The 20,304-nt window shown below is 40.5% G+C and overlaps 1 protein-coding gene and 1 long non-coding RNA gene across 3 annotated transcripts in view; one reads left to right on the top strand and one right to left on the bottom strand.

The window, feature by feature from the left end:
• Positions 1 to 20,304, top strand: part of hmcn1 (hemicentin 1) — a 90,617-nt gene that overhangs the window by 9,897 nt on the left and 60,416 nt on the right. For both annotated transcript variants that reach the window (XM_028586733.1, XM_028586735.1), the window contains exons 2-6: positions 5,956 to 6,026; positions 9,256 to 9,414; positions 9,510 to 9,632; positions 10,897 to 11,068; positions 14,246 to 14,352. In XM_028586733.1, the coding sequence (XP_028442534.1) occupies positions 5,956 to 6,026; positions 9,256 to 9,414; positions 9,510 to 9,632; positions 10,897 to 11,068; positions 14,246 to 14,352 (632 nt within the window). The remainder of the gene's footprint in view (positions 1 to 5,955; positions 6,027 to 9,255; positions 9,415 to 9,509; positions 9,633 to 10,896; positions 11,069 to 14,245; positions 14,353 to 20,304) is intronic.
• Positions 6,258 to 12,807, bottom strand: LOC114561066 (uncharacterized). The gene is made up of 5 exons (XR_003693309.1): positions 12,737 to 12,807; positions 10,867 to 11,041; positions 9,552 to 9,608; positions 9,225 to 9,390; positions 6,258 to 7,089 (listed from the first exon to the last, which is right to left on the bottom strand). It is a non-coding gene; the product is annotated as an uncharacterized LOC114561066 (long non-coding RNA).

The raw sequence follows: 20,304 nt of genomic DNA, 5'->3' as shown, positions 1-20,304 counted from the left end.
TCATTCAATTCCCAAACTTTACTGCCTATTATGTTTGAGTTAATGACGTCACCACAAATTTTTATGAAGATCACCGGGCGATAATAGCACTCAGATGGCCGTGTTGAGATATTTTGCAATCTTTGGACGACCACAACAGTTATTTCCTCAGATAATTTTAATGAGATACTGCTGTCAGGGGCAAATAAAAAGGATGGTGGAGGTTAACATGTAGTGTATGCACAGGCCAAAACCGTTCAGGTACATTATTATGATTTTATAAAGTAAAATAATGGTAGTTTGTGGAGCATACCTCACCAAAATCACATCTCAACAATTAACATTACATATTGCCTGTTCAGGTCATTATATATTATTTAGCATATCAAATGAACAGTATCATGTTGACTTTACTTTAAAAACCCTTAAGTCACTTGTAGGGAAATGACACACTGTTTTCACTATACCTTGTTCACCACGACCTGTGCTATGTGTCACTTTTTTTTTTACTTAAATAAAAAAAGTTGGAAAACAAAACCATTAAGTCAGACGTTTTAAAGAATTACTTTAACCCTATTTCTGCTTTCTTGGAAAGAGGACAGTGACAGGAAAAAATAGACAGAGACAGAACATGAAAAGCAGAATTGTTTTCTTCAGCATTTCATTGTCTGATATATCCATTTACTGCAAGGTCACCATATTTCTTTGGTTACATTAATGGCCACACCGCAAACCACACATCCCCACAAATGACAATCATATATTTACTCACACGCACGCATGCACGCACACACACACACACACACAGTCACACACGTACGCGCGCACACACACACGTGGCACACACACACATGGCACACACACGTGGCACACACTTAATTAACACTTACCCTCGGGTTGCATCCTCTTCTGTGTTCTGTCTCCGGCACCAGTTATCCAGTGGAATTGATGACTGGTGCAGGGTTCAGAGCTGTCTGTCTCTGGAACACGCTCCCCCATCAGGCCATGCATCTGGGAGGGATTACATGCCTGTGTGTGGTGTGTTCATCAGTTGGGTCTCACTATATGTTTATGTGCGAAAGGCTGTGTGTGATCATTTGAACTCATGAGTGCCATTATTAGGGATCTGTGGATTTGTGGCGCATCGTCCCGAGAAACATCCAATAGCGTCGAGCGAAATGAAACAAGAGAGGCAGCGGCACAGCTAGCAGAGTTTAGCTGCCTGGTGGTCCCGCTCTCTCACTCTGTTGGTTGTGGGAAGTTTCCATCACAAATTCAAGTTTGTGGTGGTTTGAAATCAAGCCTGTCGTCAGCTCTGTCGTCCTGGGCTAAACCTCAGTCATTAGATGGCAGCTGGTGAAGTCAGGCAGGGTAAAAGATGCAGTTTAAAAGAGCAAGGGTAAGGAAGAAAATAGGGAGAAAGAGAAACATACTGTAATAAAGGACAGAAAGAAAATGTAGTGAAGAAAAATAAAAAAAGAGATGAGATTGAGCATGGATTTTGCAGCCTCGTAACCAAGAAGCGTCCTCCAATCCTGAGGAAAGAGTAAAAGGAGAGATTTTGAAAACATTCAGTTTGCATCAAGCCAAAATGTGATCTTTTTATGGTCTTTGATGTATTAGGGAGAATATACCTGACGGTAGATGTGACAGGAAATGAAAATGTGTAAACCGTACCCTGTCCACGTTGGAAGCAGTAATTGCTCCTTAAATTACCTTCCTGCTAAGCTACATTTGAATACTTTATTTGTTGAATTTATTTCAAACGTCATACTGCTAGAAGAGGAAGATAAAATTAAAATGTCTTTGAGTTCGGCTCAGCGTGGTGAAAGAACACATTTCTGATCTGGCACCATTACAAGTGTGGCTATTGTTCTGTAGCAGTGAGGCGATGGACAACACCAGAAATATCGACTGTATTTGAAATAAATGGAGATTATTATCCCATAAGAGAAAAAGAAGAATTAAAAAGAAAACAAAGGAATAAAAAGTTAACAATGAAAAATAAAATGAATAATTAAAAATGGAAGAAAAGGACAGCAATTGCAAAAGAAAGAATGTTAACAATTAAGTGCCGCACATAGTTTGCATGCAGTGTACTCAGACCTTTTTTTTTGTTTTGTTGCCTATTCCCAAGAGAGACTTAGCATATGTGCACACTCTAATAATACTGATGGCTGCTCATACTGAGGCAATTACAGAGCACTATTTTGTTTACCTTTTATCCATCGCGTATGTGTTTGTGCATTCATTTATATGTCAAGAGCGTAAATGGACTTTCATGCCTTACCTACCTATGCATTTCCAAACATGTTTGCTCCGTTGCATGCAGTATACTGTATATAGTGCCGGTCACTTTCCTCACTGAGGCCCACTAATTGCACCGTATGCTGTTTCACATGTGTTTTCTCAGTGGGGCTGATTAAGTGAATTATGCCTCATAGCTGACGGTCAGGATGACAGCCACTCTTTTCCTGGCAGATTTTACCCTGAGTCAGCAGAATGACAGAAAGCTGTGTCTGTTTATGGCCTCGGTTGCTGTTAAGTGCTGTAACAGCTACATGTTGTGTAACCTGTTGGATATTTTTGGATGGGAAAAGCCATAGAAGCTCCTTTACCTGATCTTTATTTAATTAATTTCTTATACCAGTAATATACGGTGGCTCATTAAACTAGTTTGATAAACTGGGCACTTTGGGCACATTGCATTAATAAGAATCTTGAACCATCAATGAACCGGTGGCTGTAAATCGGAAAAAGAACATAACCCATTGTGACTGTGTTGCTGCTGGTATTGATGAACAGAAGGTTCAGTTTAGGGGTTCCTCGGTTGTTGTTCACTGCACTGGTTTTATGGAGCTCTGTGATTATGTTTTTATAAACCAGAGTAATTGTGAGTTAGGAACATCCTGTTCTTTGCCTTCATGAATAAAAAAATGACAGTAAATGGGTGTAAATAAGTAAATTGGCAGCATGGTGGCTAGCACTGTGGCCTCACAGCAAGAAGCTTCTGGGTTCGAATCCAGGTCGTTCCGGGCCTTTCTGTGTGGAGTTTGTATGTTCTCCCCATGTTTGCGTGGGTTTCCTCCAGGTGCTCCGGTTTCCCCCACCATCAAAAAACATGTACTAGTTTCTCCCTTGATCAAGGCATTGGGTCAGATCTGGAGTTGGACCCCGGGAGCTGTAAATGGCTGCCCACTTCTCCCTCGAGGGATGGGTTAAATGCAGAGAATGAATTTCGCTACATGCACAGTATGTGTATGTGACAAGAAAGTACCTTTAAAAATATGTGATCACTGCTATATAAATTCTCCACTGTGGCAGAAGGTCTTGTAGGCACAGAGCATATAAAGAGCACAACTTTCCAAAGTGCCAAATCATATCATGGTCACAACTTTAAAGTAATGTCAGTACAATGACTCTTTCAATTGTCTGTAGCAGCTTGTGAAGCTCTCCTGTTGTATGTATTGCTGCCAAAATTCAGAATGTATTTGCTTGGAAGACATTAACGGCTGTGACCTTTCACTGCATTGGCCTTGAAATTCCTTGCTGGTGATGTTGTAAGGAAAGAGAAACTCACTTTGCAATGAATGCATGAGTGATTCCCAGCAAATTACTTTAAGCCTGAATGTCAGTGGAGGTGAAACTGAGTTTGTCATTGGACAGTTGCCCAGTTCCATCCCATTAGAATTTCTGTGCATGTTTAGGTTTGCACGTTATTTTCAGTTGCATGCTTTTATAGCCGGCATTACGGATGAGTGCTGTAAGAATATCGAGGTTGTTTTGATCATTTATTTCAAGTCCACTTGTGTCAACAACTTACACAATAGATACAAAAAAGAGGATGAGACGCAGACCTTTATCTTGATTTGTTTTTGTTTTGGTAATTTTCTCTCTTTTGTTACTCCTTCCTGTCAGACTTTAGAGACTTTTGAGTTCATTCACTTGGTCATGTTCATGCCACTTACAGTATGTGCTCCGTGTTGAAACTATTTCCTGTGTGGCAGCCAATGGCCTACCTTGAGATTTCCCTTAAATGTGTAGTCATTTAAGGGGAGTTAGCATCCTATGTCCTCAAACATGTTTTATTTATAATCTTCAGGTGGTAAATGAGGAAAATTGCTCTGTTCCAGTGAGTTGTCGAAAATTAATTTGTCCATTTGGCTAAAAAGGTTCTGATATTTTGTGCAGAGAAGGAACCATTGGTTTGACTCTTCAGACCTGCAGGGAAATGTGTTTTTGGAAATGAAGATGTAATGATTTCCCTTCCCTTGACCACAATTCATATGGTGCGCTTGGGAAAGGCACTTAACCCCCATTAGTTCTAGTGGACTGCTGGAGCTGGGAAGCTTCCAGGCATGGATGTTCTTTGGTGTTAGACTTTGGTCTCTGGCACTGAATAGCACAGGTTAGGTTTATGTTGTCTCATGCTGTTTGGATTTCATGAGTACTAGTTATGATTTTTCACAGTGCTGGTGCAAAGACAGTGCCAGTGGTTAGGATCACCGTAGCCAAACTAGTCTAAACAATACTTACAACAGCCATGGGAACTTCTCCCATAAGGAACGGGATGTCAGCTTTTCCATCTCTGAAAAGTTTGGCTCGAGATGCATGTTCCGTTCAGAGCAGCCAGACACATTTCCATGTTAGTTTTAAAAAGCGTCTCTGATCGCTGTAAATGTTCCTACGCTCCACCTTGAGGATTTACATGGATGCCAAAATCTGGGTCATTTGGAAAAAGGCTTCATCCTTCTTTGTGTATCTTATAGAAATTGAAAGAGCTTGTGGAGTGCTTTTCAAGAAGAAATGTAAGGTAATGCTGGTTGCGAAGAAAAGAAAATGCTTCTGATTCCTCATTGTATGCGGTGTAAAGTTATGTCAAACTCAAAAACCTTAAATGTTTTACTTTACAAAATCACTTGAGACAGAAAGAGAATAGAATGTCCTTGATGATAATTATGTTTGAGAAGTCTCGTCACTGCGCTAAATTTGGGCCCTGACTTCTAGACAAAGTATAAGACTGTTGTAAAGCAGTTCAAACAGTAAACTTTTTCAAAAGTCAGGGATCCTTTGTAATTGTCCTCTCTTCAACAAGGGGAACTTGTTTTACAATATGCTTGCATGTGCAAAACTGCAGTGTGTGTGTGAGTGTGTGTGTGTGTGTGTGTGTGTGTGTGTGTGTGTGTGTGCGCGCACGCTTTTTGAGGTCCCTCATCAGGCTCATTCCACAGCACAGCTGCAGTGGCTGAAGTCACCCAGTTTTGACTCAGGGGCTTAGCAGCTCATTAACGGCTAGAACAAAGTAAGCTGAGAAACAGCGGTGACTACCGACACTGGCAGAGGTGGTGCTCGACTTTCATGGTACAGTTAAAAACTTGGTCCAACTAAAGCCAAATCTTAAGCAGACATTGACACAGGAACATTACAATAACCGAATTATAAAGTATTTCGTCTGCAACCAAAGAAGAGCCAGTAACACAAGGAATGGCAGTGAGGATTGTTACGATTGGTCAATTAATCAATTAGCCGGACTGACTTCTAGTATATCTAGATTAAATTCTGGTTCATTACATGTAGACGAAACCAGCTTTTGTGCATCAGTGACAGAATGAATTGGAAGTCTTTCAGAGCTCACATCTTATCAGTACACCTTCAAATTTTCTTCATCATTACATCTGTCTTGAGAAACCAAGCTTCCTTGTCATTCCTTTTGTGTTTTTTTTTCTTTATTATCCGTCAATCTATATGTCAAGTATCTTTCTCACATTTCCTCCTCTCCTTTCTCTGTTGGTTAAATATATCTCCTTTCCTGAACTTTTTCCTCATTGCAATTCATATCGTGACATTATAATCTGGACATCCGTGCAAATCTGCCAAAAGCAACATTTGGCTAAGGATAAGAATTTAAGATACAAAAAATGCTTCAGCCTGTGGCCCTATTAATCACAGAACCTCTTTCTGTTGTTTCTGTTGCAGAGATTGGACCCATAACAATCACAACAGACCCCAAGAAGTTCCAGTATGAGCTAAGGGAGCTGTACGTTCAGGTGGGTTAAAAGATCACAATCATCAAACCTAGGAAACAGCAGCAGTAGCCTTTATGCTGTAGCATTAGCAAAATGTCATCTGGCCTTGATAAAAGTGGCAGACTGTGGTCATACCAGACGTCTGGGTGGGAACGTTTGTTAGCCGATTAAGACCAAGTCTGATGGGTCAGTCAACATTGGATGAAAAAATAGTTTATTTTTCTTTACTTTTAGAAGAGACGTGCCATTACTGTTCCCCGTTTTAGTGGGGTTTCATCCTTCATATAATATAGCTAGTGGTTCTAACACCCATGGCTTTGGTCATATGGTGACCTTACTGATGAAAAAAATCTTCATCCCATATTTATTTGACTTCCTGCACCATTACAAACAAATGTATAAACAAAAACATACAATGGCTAGACAGCTAAACAGAGAGACAAGAAGTTGTACACAAGGCCTGTTCTGTAGCAAAGCAGAAAAACTGCAAAGCTGGTACTCCTTATGTCTAGCTACAGTATGATAGACAGAGACAGACACGGGCAGAGATACTGTAAGCACCATTCAGAGGTTTGTCCTTTGAAGAAAAATATTTTGGCAAGTGTCTGTGCATCCTTGGCATGTGCTACAGTTGATCTGGTGTGCGAGCGTGTTGTGTGTAGAATGGAAGAGATCCAGTTTCCTCTCACTTGCCGCTTCATTCCTGAGTCTGTTTTTCCTCCCCATCACCTCTTCACCTGCACACCCCTGAAGAGGTTTTGGCCAGAACGCACGGAAAAGATACACTTTGGAATTGACATTTTTCTTGAAATTGAAATTCTCCTGCCATGAATTGTGTTTAAGGGTGAAGATGTTAGGCAACACTTCATCTTTTTTAAGCTGCAAGAACAAAAGTGCACAGAGGGTTTATCAGGCTTAATGTTGGGGGCAATGGGGGTATGGGGGAGTGCATTTTTGTCCAGAAGGGAGATGTTGGTGTTCAGGAGACACAGATGATTCCTGTCTCTTCACCTACCCCCTTCCTTGGCCTAAAATCATGGGTCACTCCATTCCAGATGTTACTCTTGGGGGTGATGCATCCTAGCTAGATGTTGAAACCCCCCACCCCAACAGAGAATGACAAATTGAACATTCACATTCACACATACGTCACAATTCTTTTTAAACTATTTTTCTTTACATACAAGCAACAAACTTGTTGTTTGTATGATTAAAAAAATACTGTTTTTGCATCCTTTTCTCTATTTTTAGCGGCATATCTTTAAAAGCTACAAAGTTCATGGATGTGAGATTTCTACCACTAGATTGTGGTAGAAATTAATGTTGGTGCTATTTATGTATTGCTGATTGGAAAGTCTGGCATCAAAGGCTTTTACAGACGCTACTAAAATGCAAAGCATTCACTCAAATGCAATTTTTATTTAAAAATTGAAACTTGAAGAGAAATGTGAACAACTATTACAGAGTTTTGCAAGTTTGCAAGATAATTGTTCTATATATGTTAGGGGTGGAACGGTACACAGAAGTCACGGTTCAGTTCATACCTCGGTTCAGACATCACGGTTCGGTAAAATGGAGGGAAAAACAAAACAAAAATGCAGAAGGCAATTTTTTTTTATTGTGCATTTCTCAGGCTGTACCACCTAGTGTCATACAGTCTCTCCCCTGAGCTTGCTGCAACAGCCTGAAGTGTGTAAAGTAAGATGTAAACAGTAAATAATGCATACGCCACATCATCTCCAGACTCCATCTGTAACTTGTAAACAAAATAAGACAATCAGCTATAAAAAATACAGCATCTCTGTTCTCTACAAGGACGAACTAAATTACCTGATTAATGCAACATTATCACAACGTCTCCCGGTCATTTTTCACTGCAGAAAGCTGCTCCCTGCCTGGCTAAAGCTAATATAGTTAGCCTGAAGAAACATTATGGTTCGGAGCTGGAAACATAACACTAATTTACAACAGCAGCTGTCTTATCCACCACTCTCTCGCCTGTACTACTGTAACTGACTGGGAAACCAACGTTTTCCCAAACTTGGGATCTTAAAGAGCCCAGCGGGTCCTCTAACTCTTGTGGGTCGCCACCACTCGCCATACTCGTCCTTAGTTTTTTATTTTTTATTTTTTTTTATTTAGTAAAGAACATAATACTCGTCCTTAGTGCTGCTATCTCTGACTCACTAAAACTGCATACAGAGGCGGAGCTCGGCTACATAGACGCCGCGCCAATCAGAGCTTCAGAGCTAAGGCGGGGCTACAGATTAGGTGTCCCTAAAGAACGCACGTATCTAACAGTAATTTCGTATACATGAATTAATTTGCATGCAAGTTTTATTCATTTGTATACCATGTGTTCTCCGTGTAAATTCATGCACCAAACCGGGATGCCCGTACCGTTTCAGTTCAATACGAATACATGTACCGTTCCACCCCTAATATACAGTTTGTGTTTGGCTTGTGCGTTAATTTATCCATTTTATCAAAGCACTGCATTGGTAATTGATAATTATATATTACATTATATATATTACTCATTGATCACTTTTTGATGTACATCTGTCCAGTCCAATACAAATGTCATGCCATAAAATCTACTTGAACATCGCATTCTCATGAACGGGTTCATACAATATCGTACGGAAATGTATGCACATCTATACATATGATGGTCATGCGACGCCGGCTACAGAGCTCCGTGAGCTGTCCCCTGTATCAGCAGCCGTTGCTAGTTGACTTTAGCTGACAAAAAGGTTACTGGAAGCCGGCTACAGGGCACTGCCAGATGACGGTCCTTTCGGGGGCTGTGGCAGTTAAGTTTAACTGACAAAAAGTGAATTTAGGAAAAAGATTTTGGTTTTCCCTGGAAAGTCAACTCCGCTCCCCAGCTTGAAAGCTCTGTGTTTTATACAGCAGCAGTCAATGTGGTTGTCAATGTAATTCACCACAGTGACCACTGTGCATACAGCAACACATACGTTAAATACATACAAATCACTGTGATTTACTTTTCGTAGCTATATGTACGAATGGTTCATGAGAACACCTGACTTGAATAATGCCTATAATGTTCAGTTTATGTTGACATTGTCATTGTACAGGTATACCTAATGAAATGGCCATGTATTACCTTAGACTGCATACTAAATAATAATGACTAAATAAATCTGTGTTGGTTGATCACAAACTCACACATACATATATGTACATACACACCATTTGCTGATGATATCCTGCTCTTTCTCAGGGAGGTGGGGACTGTCCAGAGATGAGCATTGGCGCCATTAAGATTGCCTTGGAGATCTCCTTGCCGGGATCCTTTATTTACGTCTTCACAGATGCCCGTTCCAAAGATTACAAGCTGACTCATGAAGTCCTGCAGCTTATTCAGCAGAAACAGTCACAGGTTTGGATATTACCGCAAAAAATTGCATATTGTATACAGGTTTAACATACAGGTAAATATATCACGTTTGTATATATATATATGTGTGTGTGTAGGTGGTGTTTGTGCTGACAGGGGACTGTGATGATAGGACTCACATCGGCTACAAGGTTTACGAGGAGATTGCCTCCACCAGCTCTGGGCAGGTCTTCCATCTAGACAAGAAACAGGTCAATGAGGTAAGAGCATTACTAAACGGAAATTTGGAGCTGCACTTCTGTTCAAGAAGAACAACTTTCTGGTAAAAGACATGCTTTGGTCACAGCATTCACATCATTTCAGCTTGGCCTGGATTCTACCCCTAAGCTGTGTAAATTAAATAGCAGTCGATTTTACAGACGCTCTTATGTCTTTTGCTATGCCCATGGTCAAGTCTGGACTCCAGATCAAATATGCAGGAAATATTCAATTGAATGATGGATACCGTAGCTTTCTCAACCATTCCAAGAGGTGTAAATCAGCAGTCTTGGACTGGGCAGTAAGTCCAAACCTGTAGTTCGAATAGCATTGCTGTTTTATTACTTTTAATAGTAAGAGTCAGGGTAGGGGAAGAAGGGATTCTTGATTTTGAAAAATTTTCTATAAGACTGCATGAGAGTCTTTCAATCCTTGTTTGTCATTTTGGTAATACTCCCATTTCTCTATTAATCTATTTTATTTACGTTCTGTGTCCCTCTCGGTTTGTCTTATTGATACATTTGCTAATCAGCAGCATCATTTTCACTAAAAACATTTGCAGGATAACATGCAACCCTCCTTTTCCTATTTGTGCCACCATGGCTGATTTCAATTAAAGCAAGGACGTAAATTAGAAATGTTGTTTTATAACTAGTTTTGAGAAACACTAGCATCAAATATCTTGACCATGTTTGGTCTGTTTGCAGTGATTACTCTAAAAATGCTTGTAGCTTTAAGGAACAAATGGATGAAAATTCATGACAAATCCAGAACATTTACTTTTATGGAGCATCTCAGTACATTTGAGTCAAACCAAATATTTTTCCCTGTGCACCCAGCTTTACCCTGAGATTCTGGATGTGCTATATCATATTACTCTCAAGCCACAAATGCTTGTTTGACTTTTAATGGGTTAAATAGTGTCTGGGTCTCACACAGTAGCTGTTGAGTTCTCCATAGGGACAGAGGGGAAACAGGGGGGGCAGGACACGGGGGAATGTTAGAAACTTCCTGATGAAAGCTTTGCACATGGTGGAGGACGACCTTGTGTGCAGCTGAGGGGGTAATGTGTGTGTGTTTGTGTGTGTGTTAGTCATTGATAAATGGACTTCCTTTAATAATGTTATTTTCAATTTGTTAAACATTGTGGTCTTAAAATAAAGCACCTTATCTGGCGTGTATACCATCATAGAGACAGATTACATTTCCCAACTATAAATGATGTGTAATTCCTACATTCTTCACATTTTCTTCCCATCGCTTTAGGTTCTGAAATGGGTGGAGGAGGCGGTGCAGTCATCCAAGGTCCACCTGCTGTCCACTGATCACGTCACTGGTGCCAGCAACACTTGGCAGATGCCCTTTGACCCCAGTCTGAAGGAAGTCACTGTGGCCCTCAGCGGCCCAGCACCTAACATTGAGATAAAGAACCCCCAGGGTATAAGTGTTACCATACATAAGCAGGATTGCTAGTGGGATTCCAAAAAATCTTCATTTTTAGATTGATGTTTATATATACTGTATATGGTTGACAAAGAAAATATAAATAACAGAGGAGTCTTCTATATAGGGTATGGGGGTGCATTGAATGGTTTGATGAGCATGAAAATGATTGAATCATGGACATCTATAGCAGATTTGTAACACAGCGCTCTCCACCACATTATAAAAGATGTCGTGGAGAATAAATACTGTATCTTTTGGAAAATGTATCTTGCATTGCTTGAGTAAAGCAGTTCAGACTTAGCCTCGTCCTACCAGACTCTCGTACATTTCATTTGTACAGACAGAGACTCTCCATTGACAAGTGTTAACTTCCATGACGGCAGGTACTCTGTTGAAGTTTAAAACTATAGACGGGTTTCCTGTTTACAAACATTACAGGGTGCGTGCGCATACCAGGGGCAGAAAGCCAGATTGGTGAGCTGGTCCGATAATGCAAACGCATTTTTGTCTCAGTGCACTATGTCTTAGTCCTTTCATTTCGTCATGGCATTTACATAGCACATACTCTATGGTCTTACAAAGCTAACGTTTTTGACCGATTACAATTTAATACATTTTTGTGAACTAGAGAGGTCTCGTTACGAGGATGCTAGCTATAGCTCTGTTTGCCATTCATTCCAATGGGGAAACATCGCGGCTAGACTTTCGACATACATTGCATATATTTACACTTTGAATTTCATCATGGCATTTCTATAACACATACTCTATGGTCTTACAAAGCTAACGTTTTTGACAGATTACAATTTAATCATTTGTCGGTTTTTAATTTTGCAGTGTTACTGTGATATACATGTATGGCTATAATTATCATTTTAGGCTAATGTAATAGCCCGTGTTAGCAGCAGGGTTACTCCTGAGTGTACCCTTATGGTTGGTTTATGCCTTAAAATAATGGCCAGGATTTCTGGGAAAAGGGATATGTTTGTTTCAAAACATCACTGCAGGTTGACTGTTTTTAGCAGCAGAGGTTGACTGTGGGCGAGAGGGCGACAACACTGTCTTGGTTAGCTCACCGAAGCTCTACTGCCACTGTCTCGGCAACGTTAGCTAATGTCCGCTAGCTAATGTAGGCTAACTATAGCCAGTTAGCTTTGTATGTAACGTAACAAAAACCCACCCTTCTCAGAGGAGCGAAGCTTAATATTTCATTCAATAAAGTTATGTACAAAAGGAGCACTAACTCAACAGGTCTTATCTTGGCAACGTGGACGCAGGCAGTTGTAATATTTACTTAGTAGGCTAGGCTAACGCTGTTGCGCTAACGTCACTAAAACATCGCCGTAGCTTTAGCTAGCTGTCTAAACTTGTCACGAGTCCGGACCTTTAACTGTCTATGGTCCAGACTCGAGTACCACAGCCCTGACAGGTAGATATCACTGAGCTGAACAACAACAAGCTGCAACTTTTCTGATTGATACAATGGGAGCCTGACTCTTGCATATGACCCCAATCTGCCCCTCTTATGGCTTGAAGCCATAACCTCCGCCGGTTTTTGGCAAAAGCATTCTTCCCCCTAGGTATGTTAAACATCAGGCACCCATCACTGGCTCGGTTTGTACAATTAACCACGCAACAACTCCTTGGCATTTTGACTTACGCTATGCCGCTACTACTAGCTAGCTAGACAACACGTCTTCTTTCTGCCCCCTGGTTGCGTGCGCAAGCCGTGATGACGTTGCCGAGAAACCCATGTATTGGATCTTCCCAGAGCCACTCTGGATTTGCCATAACCAATCGCTAACGTTTGGTCGTGACCTATGTCATGCGCACGTGCAATAAGAGGGGAGACCGACAACTATTGGCTTATATTTAGCATTAGCATTGCTAGCGTTAGCCTTAGCCAACTCCTTCACCACTAACAGGAGCGAGCTGGAAAAACTGACTTTTCCGGAACCCCGTGGGGAGGAGGGCCACAACATCATGGCCACCAACACAACTCAGCAAAGATTGTTCTTGCTCGGGCTTTAACTTCTGGATATTCGGCAGCGTTGCCACAACGGACCGAATGGCTTCGCTCGCATCTTTCTAGCGGACGTCCTCAACGTCATCGTTCTCAGCCACTCCCTCTGTTCGCTGATTGGACTGCCAAATATTTGGCCGGAGAAAACCATACCGCAAACCCAGATGGTGTACTGAAGGCAAATGAAAATTGAGTGGAAATACGTAGGAGGGTGGAGCCAGGCTAGGTCAGACTTAAAGACTACGACAAGTAGCATGGAAACTGTTGTAGCTGGTTGTGGTGATCCCAACACCTTATTTAGCCACTTTATGTTGGGTTTTATGTGTCGTTTATCTGTATATAAACTAACCAAAAACTTGTGTATTTATTGCACATTTATTTGTTAAACTGATATTGTGTAAATTAGCTTTGCTTTCTGTTAGTTTTCTCTGAATCTTAGGTGTTTCCATGTGTTTTTGCACATAACTGACAAAAGGAAGTAGTCCTTTCATTTTAGTTTTTCCAGTCTTTGTAGGTCATTTTCACATATGAAATGAAAGACCACATTACAATTACAGTACATTTTCTTTACTGATACAAAAAGAAATCAGTGTAAAAAAAGAATTAGTGGTTATTCCCTGGTCTATTATGTTGTTTGCATAGATAATACAAACTTTGAAAATGCAGTATCCAATACTTCCAGGTGCAGATACAGTGTATTTGAAAGCAGACAAACTATCTGAACACAGAGGTGTAAATTTTAGGTCTTGGTGTCAGTCTCGCTAAATCAAAGAGAAGCTTTTTTAAGACTATTTTGGATCAAGATTCCACATTCATACAGGAAGAGTTTGAAGACGAGGAGAACATTTTACTTTTTAGCAAGTGAAGCTTACTGTAGAAGCTGAAGTACATTACACAGACCAGGTCTAGTTAAAGTGAGTACACAGAAAAAAATAATTGTCTATCATAGGGCTGGATGTATTCCAACATCATATGGGGTCCACTAATTTAGCACATGTTGAATGCTAAAACCATGTCCAGAGTCTTATATGTTGATAACTTTTGTAACTTGAAGCCATGCATGAAAAAGTGTTAAGAATGCATTTGTATCAGTCAAAGCTGCAGAAAAGGTGAATAATTGTCTCAGTGTTCATGTTTGGCCTCTAGGGAAGCTCGTGGGGAACAGTGACGGCCTGACGGAGCTGTTGCACATTCCCAACTCTGCCAAAGTTGTCAACATCAAGGACCCACAGCCTGGGATGTGGTCTATCAAGGTAAACAATTCATTCTTTTTGGGAATGTGTGTAAAATTGCAGGCTTTTCCTAACAATTCCCAGAGCTGAGCAGTCTTTAAAAACACAAATAGTTCAAAAGTATAACCCTCCCCAGCAGGGAACTGTGCCCTTGAAGAAAGTTCTTAAGTTGAATTACTGCAGTAATATATCAGCATGTTGAGATACACGGATATGTAATCAATTTAACATGCATGACGTCTGGTGAAAGCATCTCCAAGCAAACAAAAAACATGATCACAAAGACACATTTGAGCACTGAAATGATTTTTAAGAAAGTCCTGGTAGATGACGATAAAGTATGTTCAAGGCCACTGCTGTCAACACAAGCTGCTACATTTTTGTTTGGGGCAGCCTTGCTGTTGTTTTCTCCTTGCCGAGTTGAAACTGTTGGCACCCTGCTGTCAAGGTAATGCAAAAAAGGTCACATTTGACTGCCTGCACTTTCGATGCCAGATGTTGGGAAATGGCGAGCATTTTAACCTGAGTGATTTGTTGAAGGGGCCCTGGTGGCCCCTGTATTCTCTTTAGACTCCTTCTGGGACACTTTCCCTCATCTCTGCATAGCTGTGTAATGTGTTAGCACCGATTTGATTTACAGGGGAAGAGATAAGATAAAAACAGTATCATCTCTACGTTTCCTCTCCAAAAAAAGTGCAGTTGTGAGGAGATGAGGATGTCTTAAAGATTAGATTTCCCATGATTTGTTCTGGCACTTTTACACTTCTAGACTCTTTTTATTCTTATACAACATGAAACTTCCCCAAATACGACCCTGCGTCTCTTTCTTGTTGTGCCTCTTCTTCTCTTCTTCTTGTCATATCTTTTAACGCCTCTGTAATCATCTCTCAGTGGGCAGCAATGGCATTACGGGCATTATGGGAGATCCATTGTATTCAAAGTTTAAATTGCATGTGTTGATTTGTCTTGATGTAAAGGTAACTCAAAAAAGTCAGTAATGCATTTTTTGTTTTTTGGACTGAGGTTGATTTACTGTATAGGATGAAACAAGCCTTTTCCAGCTGTCTGCACTTAACCCACATGTTAATCTCATGCTGTGGTCTGTCACTAAACACCGGTATAAGGAGCCCTTTCTCTGTTCACATAGAAAAACTGGCAGGAGCTTAACATTTCTTACTGTAGCATTACAAGCTTTTTTCTCGTGTGAGATAACCCTGTGAAAACACTCCACAGTATGTTGCGTTACCTCTGGCAAACCTTTTTCAGCTTTTGATTGGTTGTTTGCATTGGATTTTTGTCTTTATAAGACCCTGTTTTCTGATTGGTGGAACTTGTTAAACCAAACGTTGGGGTTAACAGATGCTGTAACGTGAAAAGTTCTGCATTACTGTGCGTTTTGTTTAATTTCAACTTAAACACCATATCAGAATAGCCTGGCTGACACCAGACCCTTCTCAGTTGTAACTGAGAGTGGGTCTGGGAAAGGTTCATTGACAGTTCATTTCCAAAGGGGCGTCAGCAACGGACGCTGCTCAAATGCCTCTGGGTGCTTTGGATAGTCCAACCTATCAGACCAACAATCCGGGTGACGCTGCACTTCGGTAGCCGTCATGTTGAATGTAAACAAAAAGCTGCTCGCCGTCACTGCCCTATCGTCGTTGCGTAAAGCCCGCCTCAACGGTTGTGATTGGTGTAAAGCCCGCCTCAGCGGTTGTGATTGGTGCCTCGATTTTGGGGACATTGGAAATGGGTTTGAATGGGCTCTTCGCCAGACTGACTTGCAGAGCAAAACTCAAATTTACCCAGGCTAATATCAGAAGTCTTTGATTGAGGTCTTTGCTTTCAGATTTCAGCCAATTAATATGGTAAGGAGGCTTCCGGTCAAGGCGGCGTAGAAGTCACACGCGGTGAAATCAGCTCCCGTGCAAATTCTTAATTCCTAACCCTATTCCAGTGAAGATATGACACATTCTCCTTGCTCACGTAAGCTACAACTATGAATTTAGTTTTGAACCCAGAAAAGGACTGATCATCTTCTAACCCCAAAACTCTAACCCAAGCAGCCAAGGCACTTAAAATGGCTAACCTCAAACTAGTAGATATTTGGAGGGAAATGAATAAAACGCTTTGTGAGTACTTGTTCTACTCACATGCTCATAATAGTTACTCCAGAATCGAAGTTTTTCTTATTCATAGTGAAAAAATCCACCTTATAGATTCATGTGAATACCTAGCTATGACTCATTCAGATCACACTACTCTCATGCTTCATATGGCTTATAAAAACACCTCAAGGAGTTTAAGACTAAAATTTGGACAGCCAGATTTCTGTGGAACGGTAAAGCTCCAAGAGTCAAGCTTAAAACTCTCTGTCGCCCCGCTGAACACAGAGGGCTTAACCTACCTGATTTCATCGCCGTTTTTGAATGGAAAAATGTCATCCACGTGAACAGTTTCCCATAAACGTGAGTTTCAAAAACCTATTGCGGTCTTCTTCACAATAAAACATCTTTGGTGATATGGCATGATATTAGAATAATTAGAATAAAGCTTCAAAGTGTATAAAATTATATAGAGCTACCCCGTTCCATTTTAACCATACTCTACCAAAATCATTCAGAGATGTAATTAAAATGGACTGGTATAACAGAGGTATTTGTACATTTGGGCACCTATATGAGCAAGATCATTTGAAGTCCTTTGAACAATTGAAATCCTCCTACAGACTTCCTTCTATTCACTTTTTAAAGTTCTTGCAAGTCAGGGACTATATCAGAGTGCAGCAGGGAGGGAAATTTGTCAACCTGGAAGAGTTTATTATACACCTGAACGCCTCCATAAGATAAGTAGTAACTATCCAGAACACCGCCCTAGGTGTAAAGTTGAAACAGGATCTCTTATACATATGTTTTGGACATGCAAGTGCTTGGAGAACTATTGGCTATCTGTTCTGGACTTCGTTAAAAAACGTAGTGGGGATGGAGTTCCCAAGAAATACAAGGCTGATGCTGCTGGGGGACAACTCAGTTTTGCCAAACAACTTGAGGGGCTATACACACTTTGTTAGACTAGCCCTTATTGCAGTTAATAAACGTATAGCCATTCACTGGAAAAGTGAGGAGCCCCCTGGGTTATCCAAGTGGCTCAAAGAGCTGTCATCATACATACTTTCAGAAAATATCATGTTTAACCTCAAGAAGAAGCCATTTCTTTTTGACAGATGATGGGGAGATTTTGTAACCTTTTTACACCATAGACCATCTCTCAGAGATGATGCCCATACTTGAAGCTTACTCACGTTTGAGACCCTATTCAGCCAGGTGCACTGCAGCCTTATTCAGGTTAATACTTTAGCCTTTGAACATAACGTATGTACATAGCATGTCCATCTCCGGAACTGACAACTAATATCATTTTTATAATTTATATACTTTTTATTTTGTTAACTTATTTTATTATTTTTTTTTTTCTTCTTCAAATTAATGTAATACTTAAAACCACCACTACTATTACTACTATGTTGTAGTTTGCTGTTTGAGGGAAATGGTGGAGGGTCATTGTTAATGCTTTTTGCATTGTACTTTTTGCTGTACTGATCTCTTTTGTACTGCCCTCTATCTCTGCAAGAAAAGAAAATTGTTTTAATATGTTAAGCTGTTCCATGGATAGTGCTCATAAAAGTGATGAGGGATATCAAACAGACATACTGAAGGGAAATTGCATCCTCCTGTTTTATTTCTGTCCCATATTTGCCTCTCGTTCTGCTCCTGTCTCATCTTTCTTCATGAATGTCTCTCTGTCACTTTTCTGTTTCCTCATACCTCCCCCCAACACATTTACTCCGCTAATTATCTCCCTCAGAGAAGCACAGGAGGATCTTCTGTTCTCTCTCTCTCTTTGGCACCAATACATCTTTATCTTAATACATGGTTTTTCCCATTTCTCCTCTTGGACACTGCCTTTTCCAACCTCATCTGGCTTGCAGACTAAAATATCTCCCTCTCATCTTTAGCCTTGTTTCCCAGGACATCGAAAGAAATGTGGATAAATACTTTAGGGGGATTTCTCTGTTCTGCCATGCTGGGTTTCAGTAAGGCTAATGGCCCGTGACACACCAGTGTAAGACCCAGGCCACAGATTGTGTGAAAAGGAATTTGATCCATTTTAATCTGCCTTTAATTGGATGTTGTGGCGACTCACCTCACTATCACCCCCTGCTTCTTCAGTTTTGCCCACGGTTTTAAAGGTTCAGTGTGTAACATGTTTAGTTGTTCATTATCAAAATCTGTGTTGCCCGTTCACAAACTTGTCCTTTTTCATGAATATTTACCACCACCATCAATTCCAAGTATTCCTTTTGGATTGAAATTTGACATTTTCATTCGCATGAACTGGGTTAGACGCTCCATATTCATGCGCCATCTTGAAATATGTTAGCCGGTAAGGGACATACAGGACATACTGCTCCGCCTTTCGCGTTTTCGCTGTCACATGATAAACTCACAGGTGCTGCTAATGCTGCTAATGGGTATCGTAGCTTCCCAGCCCCGGCAAGTTTGAAGAAGGAAACATGTAGGACCACACATATTCAAAATCCAAATGTCAGGAACAGGAGTCTTCTTCTTCGCCCAGAACAAGAAAAAGGATATTGAAAAGAGAAAGAAACCGGCTTTTTGAAGCGTGAAGGCTACCGTAGTTGTAATATGTACTTTGCTGCGTGGTGCGACAGAGTTGATTGCGATATATGATCTCAACACTAGATGGGAGAAATTCCGACACATTGGACCTTTAAACCTTGCCGACCTACCTTACATTTAATTTGTGCTTGGGCGTGGGACTATAGTGACTATGTGTGTGTAAGTGTCTAAATATGAGTCATCTAGGTCAGACTTCTTAGTGTTGCAGTGACATCAGCATTGATGAGTGCATTTAAAGGTCCAGATTTTGATAATGAACAACTTAACACGTTACACACTGGACCTTTAAGCTTCACACTGAATTTTGTAGCCCATGATAATAGTTTAGAAAGGCTGTAATTTGAAAAGCAAGCAAACAGCTCAAAGGAAGAGCGTCGGTGACCTGCCCTTCTAATGTTCTTTGTGTCTGCTTTTTCTGCTCCTCTCTTCTTATATTGTTCTGTCCGATGTGTAGATAGCAGCCAAGTATTCCGCTAAACACAAAACCAAACATCACATAATTTAAAAAGAATGGGGGGAAAGAAGCAGGACATGAAGAGAGTTGAAGAACTTTCTTCTGCCATGCGCATAGAAAACAAATACTATACAATGTTTAGGAACTTCACGCAAAATCTTCAAGCTAACTTCATCCTGTTTGTTGCATGCTGCTGGATGATTAAGCCAATGTGTTTACAGATTAGGGCTAAATACTTAATTTTGATAGTATATTGCTATGATATATTCTGCACACAATTTGTGAAAATAAAATACAATAGAATTAATCCTTATAGCCCTAAAAATAAATTTGTGTAATCTTGTATGCAAATCGGGATTCAGAGTGACAGATCAGGTCAAAGGGTTAGGGTTAGCGCTTTGCATAATACGTAAAAGAGAATTGGATAAAATGTAATATCATTTAACCAAAGCAAAGGCTATATGCTCAAATCATATGTTAATGTCACTTCATGATTCATAATAGTATGTCTAGGTCAGGTTTCTACCAAATCAAACCACAACGGTGAGAACTTAAACAGTTTTCTCTTTGCATGAGTACAACGAATCACATCAGTAGGTGTTCATGTAAAAATCTGTATCAGTTATCTCATCCCAACCACACAAAAGCTGATTGAGCTGAGTGAGGGTCTATTTAAAACCTGTGCTGCTCAATTTGTCCGGGTGGATGTGAAGTTGGCTTTAATGACAGGGATTCTTATTGTCTTTGGTAAGAGCGTGACCTTTAAGGGACCTCTCCTCTAATTATGGCCTCATTTACAACCAACTAATGACCCAGCATAAT

The sequence above is a fragment of the Perca flavescens genome, chromosome 9 (assembly GCF_004354835.1).
Source record: "Perca flavescens isolate YP-PL-M2 chromosome 9, PFLA_1.0, whole genome shotgun sequence".
Taxonomy (NCBI): domain Eukaryota; kingdom Metazoa; phylum Chordata; class Actinopteri; order Perciformes; family Percidae; genus Perca; species Perca flavescens.
The sequence above is the reverse complement of the archived record's forward strand: the minus strand, read 5'-3'. Positions and strand labels throughout refer to the sequence as shown.